Genomic DNA, 8,270 nt, shown 5'->3' with positions numbered 1-8,270 from the left:
CGATATCTTGATATGGGCGTCATCGTCCGGGCAACACGAGCAACGTCTGCGAGAAGTCCTCAGGCGACTCTCATCAGCAGGACTCACGCTCAACGAGGATAAATGCGTCTTTCGAGTGACAAGTATCAAGTTCCTAGGTCATCAAGTAGACAGTGATGGTGTCCGTCCAGACGAGACAATCGTCAACGCAGTGAAACAGATGCCCATACCGACTTCAAAGCAAGAAGTCAAGCGCATCATGGGTATGGCGACATACCTAGGACGATTCGTGCCGGACCTGTCTGACCTACTGCATCCACTATCGTCACTGCTCAGTTCCAAAGTGGACTTCGTGTGGGATCATCCTCAGCAGAAAGCCTTCACCAAATGAAAGGAAATCCTCTCAACCTGCCCCGTTCTCGGAATTTACGACGCCAACAAGCGATCGATTGTATCGGCAGATGCGTCATCCTACGGCCTGGGAGCAGTGCTGCGTCAAGAGCAGGAGGATGGATCATATCGCGTCATCGCCTATGCGTCCAGAACACTCACCGAAACAGAGAAGAGGTACGCCCAAATCGAAAAAGAAGGTTTGGCACTCACGTGGGCATGCGAAAAATTCCGAGATTACATCGTGGGAACGCACTTTGTACTGGAAACCGACCACAAACCACTCATTTCTCTGTTTGGATCAAAGTCATTGGACGACCTAACCCCACGGCTTCAGAGACTGCGCATGCGTTTAATGCGCTACTCATTCGAAGTTGTGCACGTTCCGGGCAAGGAACTCCAAGCAGCTGACTCGTTGTCAAGAAGCCCTCTGCCACAGCGGCAAGACAGAGAGATGCAAGAAGAAATCGATTGCTTCATTCGACACATAGAGACGTCCCTAGCAGCAACGCAAACGAGTCTCCAATGGATAACGGCAGAACAGGAGAAAGACCATGTTTGCCAAAGACTCGCCAGCTACAGCCATAAAGGTTGGCCAAATCGTCGAGATCTCGGAACAGACCTCAAAGAGTACTACGAGTACCGTCATCACATTGCCGTGCAAAACAGCCTTCTCATGAATGGTTCTAGAATAGTTGTACCAGAATCCTGCCGTCCACATATCCTGCAAAAACTTCATGAAGGACACATGGGCATAGGCAAATGCAAAGCACGGGCAGATGTATCGGTATGGTGGCCGAGGATAAACGATCATATCGAGCGCCTGGTCAAGAACTGCGAAAAATGCATTAAAACTGGCCAGAACCGAAAGCTCCCCCTCATCCCGTCAGAGTTTCCTAGTCGACCGTGGGAGAGAGTGGCGATGGACCTCTTCTTCATTCACGGGAAATGGTGGCTGGTCGTCGTCGACTACTACTCTCGCTACCCCGAAATCGCCCGACTGGAAAGCCTCACAGCAGCGTGCGTAATAATGCACTGCAAATCGATATTTGCGAGGCATGGCATCCCAGAAGTAGTGGTATCTGATAATGGTCCTCAGTTTGCGGGAACCACAGGTTCAGCATTCACCAAGTTCTCACAAACCTACGGATTTAAGCACATCACATCAAGCCCTCGCTACGCGCAGAGCAATGGGATGGCGGAGGCTGCGGTGAAGATCATAAAGAGATCACTCAGCAAAACAGAAGATCCGTAGGAGACACTCATGATCTACCGTTCAACGCCTCTGCCCAACGGATACAGTCCGACAGAACTTCTCATGGGGAGAAGGATGCGTACAACCGTACCTATCGCCACTCAGCTCCTGGAACCAAAGCTACCCGACCAAAAAGAACTGCGTCGCTATGAGCAAGAAAACAGGAACCGACAAAAGCAATACTTCGACCGGCGACACGGAGTGCGTCAACTCGATCCACTCGGCTCTGGACAGCGAGTTTGGGTCATTGACCTCAAGCGAACGGGAGTTGTTCAGAACAAGGCCCATACACCACGATCTTACAGGATAACGTCCGAGGGTCAAGGGATCCGAAGAAATCGCACGCTTTTAATTCCTTTCCCCGATCAACAAGATAAACAAGGCATCGAAGAGTTCCCCGAAACAACCACGAGGCCCGAAGAAATGTGTGCCGACACCTCCCACAAACATTCTCGGCACGGCCGATGTCTAAAAGAGCCAGACCGTTTCAGCACTTCTTCGAAGCTCCCTTAGAAAGAGGGATGTTATGGAGGTCGCCGACGCGCCGACGCTAGCGAGCTCCAAAGTCCAAGGCGACCGAGAAGAACCGTTCGCGCGCAGCCCAAGATCTAAACATCCGTTCGTCCGCTTCGCGCTTAACCTGAGCGCCCCGTACCAGAGGCGCCTTTCTTTTATTTCGTTTTAGATTTAATAAACGAGACGTCAGTCTTCAGTCTGACTCCGGACTCCGGCACGAAAGGTTGTCCATGTGTGCCCTTCGTAAAAGAACGTAAAACGAAACAGAAAGGGTTCGTCGCGTTGATTTCTTTGAGGAGGTTGCGGGTCGCCTGTCCATACCGCCCGATCAGGCCGAGTTCCACTCGCTCCGAGGAAGTCACACGGGGAAGCGCTACCATTGAAAAAGGGTGTTATCTCTACTTAAGTTCATAGTCCCGTGAAGAGGAAGGCCAACGCTGTCTAGTGGTTCGGGTCTTCAGTTGGAGGCCTTGCTCGGCACCGGCTCTTTGGTCTGTCCCCAGCTGCGAACTCCCCGTGTCCTCGCCCGCCACGAGCCTCTCCCTTTTTCTCTTCTTCCTTCTCTCTCTTCCACATTATTGAGGTCATCTTCAATGGTGAAGCGAACCCGTACAACGCGCGTAGCACTTCCACTGGTTTGCCTCACCGCCGCCATTTTCCAAACTGGAGTAGTCTCACGCTTTCCAGTGCGCGACGAGAGCAACGAGAATGGCACGCAGGGGACCGCTACGTACGCTCGCAAAAAGCGATAGCGAGCGTACGTAAGTACGCATAGCTCGCCGCAGTACGTACCTATGGCTCATGCGCAGTATGGAGGACGCAGCGTTAACGCTAACGTAGGGGGTTTATGTTTGCTGCCATACGTATTAATAAAACTCTCTATTAAAACCGTTATTTTACAGTACCTGCTACAGCTTCGCGGCCATCAGTGCACGAATTGTGAGACACCTTCGTTGACTATGTGAAAGGAGTTCATTTCTGTAAGCGTATGCAAGCTCCACATGCCTGACAGCTACATGCTTGTTGACGTGTTTTAAGCGCACGTCAATTTAAATTCGCTTTATGTTAACTACTATTTTCTTAATGTTGGGGTTCTCCATAAATGATAATGTTGTTTTATTCATATCGTGACGTTTCTGCGATCTCTTTCAAGCCAACATAAAGACATTTTTAGTTATACAGTATGCCCTAGCGGCGCAGCTGCTGTGCCGATGACAAGGCTGACGATGACAAGGCTGATCTGGTATCAGCTAGTGACGCTGCGCTACATCTTCCCTCTTTCAAACAAAACAAAACAACCAAGAGAAAAACAATATACAAAAAATTAAGGAATAGAAAATAGTACGCTTGCAGGATCACGCTTAAAGTTCTGGTCTTGGGTATCTGACGGGGCTCCGCCGTTGTCTTGAACTCCTCCTGAGCTCCTGGGTCGGAGGGTCTTGTGATGGTGGGGCTCCAGTTGAGGGTTCTTCCCTCACCTGGCGGCCAGTGGATTCAGCAGCCGCAGTGGTGACAAGTTGCTGTTGCCGAGGCGGCAGCACGCGCAGGTGCTCTCTCGTTCTGCGTAGCACACGTCCGTCACCAGTTTCGATCACAAAGGAGCGCGGTGGCCCCGCACGCCTCATGACGACTGCCGGAGACCACGTGTGTGAAATGGTGTCAAATGCAGACACTTGCTGACCATCTTGTAGTTCCGGAAGGGCCTTTGTTCTGTTGTAGGAGGTCCGCTGCTTGCTGCGGATCTCTTGTAGTCGTTTGTGCACCTCTTTGGGCGGTACGATGGCTGGTTCCAGGCAGCAGTCGGGAACCGGAAGCAGTGTGCGTGTCTGACGACCCATTAGCCTCTGTACTGGTGACTTGAGCAGGTTATCCCTTGGGCTGTTGCGCCATTCCAGGAGGGCGCTGCAGAAGTCGAGGGTATCGTAGGAGCACCTCGTTAGCAGTTTCTTTGCCTCTTGTACGGCTCGCTCAGCCATTCCGTTGGAGCGAGGGTGGTGAGGGCTTGACGTGACGTGAATGATTCGAAACTTACTCACAAAGTCCTTGAAGTTGTAACTATTGAAGGGGGGCCCATTGTCACTGCACAACTTGGCTGGTATCCCATGAGTAGCGAAGACTTCTGCACAGGCGGATACGACTGAAGATGCCGTGGACTGTCGCAGTTCCTTGATCTCGAAAAAGAAAGAGTAGAAGTCAACAATTATCAAAAAAGTCCGATTGTTGTGGTAGAACAAGTCTAGCCCCACCAGCTGCCATGGTAGGTTGGGTAGTTCATGGCTCAGTAATGGTAATCTTGCGTTTCTGGGCTTATGCTTCGTGCAGACCCCACATGACTTTGCAAGAGCTTCAATGTCGCATGACATGGTCGGCCAATACATCACTTCTCGGGCGCGCATCTTCATTTTTGCTTCACCCCCGTGTGCGGCATGCAAAAGTTTCAAAATCTCCGTCCTCTTGGCTTTTGGAATTACCACTTTGTTACTCCTGAAGACCAGCCCATCTTCCACGTGCATCTCGTCTCTGTAGTTCCAGTACGTTCGAAGTTCCTCCGGGACGTCTCGTTTCTCAGCTGGCCAGGATGCTGATGCATACTCTCGGAGCTGGATGAAAGCCGCGTCGTTTTCTGTCGCCTGGAGGATGTCGTGGAGCCGTGCATCTGAAACTGATAGCGTAGAAACAATGTTGACTTGAAACTGGTCGCTTTCGTCTTTTAGCATAGTTTTGGTTGGGAACCTTGACAACGCGTCTGCTAGAAAAAGTTCCTTCCCTGGCTTGTACTGCACGGTAATGGGGTATCGCTGAAGCACTAGCCTCATCCTTTGTAGGCGGAGCGGGCAGTCACAAAGGGGTTTCCTGAATATTGCTTCCAGTGGCTTATGATCCGACTCTACAGTCACAGATGAGTGCCCTAAAATATAATCTTTAAACTTGTTGCATCCGTGTACTATAGCGAGTGCCTCTTTTTCAATCTGAGCGTATTTTTGCTGAGTCTCGGTGAGGGAGCGTGATGAGTAGGCGATAAGATGTCCGTTCTGAATAATCACCGCCCCGACGCCGGTCTGGCTTGCGTCCACTGACAACGTGACTGGTTTACCTTGCTCAAAATACGCAAGTACCGGCGCCTTGATAAGCGACTCTCTGAGCGTTTTAAAACTGCTTTGTTGGCGCTCAGTCCAAACCCAAGCGATATCTTTTTTCAACAGCTCGCGTAATGGTGCTGAGAGGGCAGACATATTTGGTATGAATCTTGCGACAAAGTTCGTCATGCCAAGAAATATTTGTAATTCCTTACGGTCTCTGGGCTCCGGAACAGCAAGGATGTCCTCGACTCGTTCTGGGTCTAGGCTCAGACCTTCAGTCGTCAAAATGTGACCTAGGTACCGTACTTGGTCCTGCAGAAAATGACACTTTTTTAGGTTCAACTTGAGATCGTGTCTCTCACAGCGTTCCAGTAAGTTTTTTAGGTTCGCGTCATGTTCTTGTATCGTGGTTCCCCAAACTAAAATGTCGTCCATGACGACTGCTACGTTCTTTAGGCCTTCTAGGACACCGTGCATTGCGCGCTGGAATACTTCTGGGGCTGTGGAAATTCCGAACGGCATGCGCAGAAACCTGTATCTGCCATAAGGGGTGCTCATGGTACAAATGTGCGAACTTGCCTCAGACAACTTTATTTGCCAAAAGCCCGATGACGCATCCAATGTCGAAAAAAACTTGGCGCCGTGCAGATGTGGAGCTACATCTTCTAGCGTCGTCATGGGATAATGTTCGCGTAATAGACGTTTGTTAAGATCAGATGTATCTAAGCAAATTCTGACCTTATCTTTCTTTGCGACGACCACCATGTGACTCGACCATTCTGTTGGTTCGTTTACCTTCGTGACGACTTGATCCGCTTCCATGCGGTCCAACTCTGCCTTGACTCTATCCTGGAGAGCCACAGGTATTCGTCTTGCTGCCTTGACGGTGCCCTTGGATCCTGGTTGTAGCTTCATATCGTAGACCACACCCTTCAGCTGGCCGAGCCCTTGAAAAACTGCTTCAAAAGGTCGTGCTGCACCGTATAGCTCTGCGGTGCTCACACCTGCAACGCGAGTAATCAGTCCGAGGCGTTCTGCTACACTGCCACTCAAGGTGACTGGAACCTCTTGGCGTACAACAAAAAACCCAGCGTGACATTTTTTGTCTTGATTGCGTATATCGAGGCAAATTCTTTCTGGTGCCTTTTCTGCATGACCGAAGAACGTGTTTAGGGTGACGTCGCACTTTACTGTTGGCTTCGTCGTAACTTGGCCTAGTGTGGCCCTGGAGATGACACAACAATTGGCTCCGGTATCTATTTTGCAATGAACGGGAACGCCTTCTAGTGTCACCGTAGCCGTCCATAGATCCTCGCGAGATACAGCACCGACAGTTAGCGCTTCCAAGAAGTATGTCTCGTCATCGCTAGCCACAACCTCGTGTACTTGCTGTACGGGGGCCCTTTTCCGCCCTGACTTGCAAACTTTAGCGAAGTGATTAAGGCTTCCGCACTTGTTGCATTTCTTTCCGGCTGCGGGGCAAACCTTAGTTCTGTGCTTCGTAAACCCACACTTTTGGCACGATGATCCGATTTCTTGAACTAAGTTGATTTCTTTTTCGCGTTCCTTTGCTCCGCTTTGTATTGTATTGCACCGTTCTTCGCCCTGTTCCCAGGCTCTGCATCTTTCCACCGCTTTGGTGTAGGACGGGTTGTCGGATATGAGCTTTTGCTGAAGTTTCTTGTCCCGAACGCCCAGAATGATTCTACTTCTAAGTAGACGTTCTTCAATATCCCCAAACTCGCAGTTGTTTGCCAAAATACGAATGTCAGTCAACCATTCGTTGAAAGGTTCCCCATCTTTCTGGTCCCTCGTACCAAACACAAACTCGTTGTAAGTTAGGTTTGAAGCCGGCTTGTAGAAGCTATCAAACTTCTCAATGATAGTCGTCACGTCTTGCCTTTCCTCTTGGTTTACAAACGTAAATGTACTGAACGATTTCCTTGCATCTTCCCCGATTATCATTAACAAGGTCGCCGCCTGGACTTCTTTCGGTTGATGGCTGAGCAGGGTGGCCGTAGAAAACAGTTGAAACTCACATTTCCAAGTTGTCCAGTTCCGCCACAGGTCTCCCGTCGTGTCCAGGGGTTTTGGGGGCTGCAGCAGCGTTGTACAGGGCAGCACGATGGCCTGCTGCGGAGACGCCATCGTCCGGGTGGTGTGGCTGTCGCCTACTTTCCGTCGCTCGGTGGCTGCTTCATTGATCCGCGGCGCTCGGGCGATAAAGCACTTCTGACACCATGTGGCTCGTACGCAAGTAGCGAGTTCAACAACGTTTATTGCACGCACCGTGAGCCCTTATATACAGTATGCCCTAGCGGCGCAGCTGCTGTGCCGATGACAAGGCTGACGATGACAAGGCTGATCTGGTATCAGCTAGTGACGCTGCGCTACACCTGAGAATGCGACATAGGAAGGCTGGGTTGCAAGGACTCTTTTAAAAAGCCGTTTACAACTCCATGTAACGCCGAATTAGAGCGCAGCTCTTGAGGAGGAGAAGGAGGGAAGGGTACTGAGGGTCATGTTTTCTCCGGGGGGGAGGGGTCACGTGACCTCGAGGGGGGTCACGTGACCTGGGGGAGGGGTCACGTGACCTGAGGGGAGGGGTCATGTGACCCCCCCTCCCCGAAGTTCTCTGAAAGAACCCGAAGTTCTCCCGAGGTACTCCCGAGGTCCTCCCGAAGGAACCCGAGCTTCCTCGAGGTCCTCCCGAAGGAACCCGAGGTCCTCTCGAAGGAACCCGAGGTTCTTCCGAGGACCTCCCGAAGGAACACGAGGTCCTTCGGGAGGACCTCGGGTTCCTTCGGGAAAATTTACCCATAATGCACCGCGCGGTTACGCTGACGGTGAAGGCGACGGTGACGGCGACGCCGACGCGACTCAAGCCGGAAGCGGGCGCCTAAGAGCTGCGCTTTAAAACTGCAATGCCTCTTCGTTGTAACGCAAATGCTCTTCTACGCGAGATACATCAATCGAGAGATGGCGGAGAAGGAGGCAGCAGCAAACAAGAAAGCTCGGGTCCTGTGGTCGCCAACTACAGGCATTTTCAC

General features: G+C 51.2%; 1 protein-coding gene across 2 annotated transcripts; it reads right to left on the bottom strand.

Annotated features, from left to right (window-relative positions):
* Window positions 1-3,331: 3,331 nt before the first annotated feature.
* On the bottom strand, window positions 3,332-7,479 carry LOC120841306 (uncharacterized protein K02A2.6-like). 2 transcript variants are annotated; one of them, XM_040501566.2, is made up of 2 exons: window positions 7,260-7,479; window positions 3,332-4,802 (listed from the first exon to the last, which is right to left on the bottom strand). In XM_040501566.2, the coding sequence occupies exons 1-2, from the start codon at window positions 7,366-7,368 to the stop codon at window positions 3,502-3,504; spliced, it is 1,410 nt and encodes a 469-aa protein (XP_040357500.1). In that variant the 5' UTR covers window positions 7,369-7,479; the 3' UTR covers window positions 3,332-3,501. The 2 variants fall into 2 exon arrangements, with proteins under 2 accessions (XP_040357500.1, XP_040357501.1); XM_040501567.2 differs by lacking the exon at window positions 7,260-7,479 and adding an exon at window positions 5,433-5,528.
* Between the last annotated feature and the right edge of the window lie 791 nt (window positions 7,480-8,270).

This window comes from Ixodes scapularis, unplaced genomic scaffold, assembly GCF_016920785.2.
Source record: "Ixodes scapularis isolate PalLabHiFi unplaced genomic scaffold, ASM1692078v2 PGA_scaffold39__5_contigs__length_11793443, whole genome shotgun sequence".
Taxonomy (NCBI): Eukaryota; Metazoa; Arthropoda; class Arachnida; order Ixodida; family Ixodidae; genus Ixodes; species Ixodes scapularis.
The sequence above is the reverse complement of the archived record's forward strand: the minus strand, read 5'-3'. Positions and strand labels throughout refer to the sequence as shown.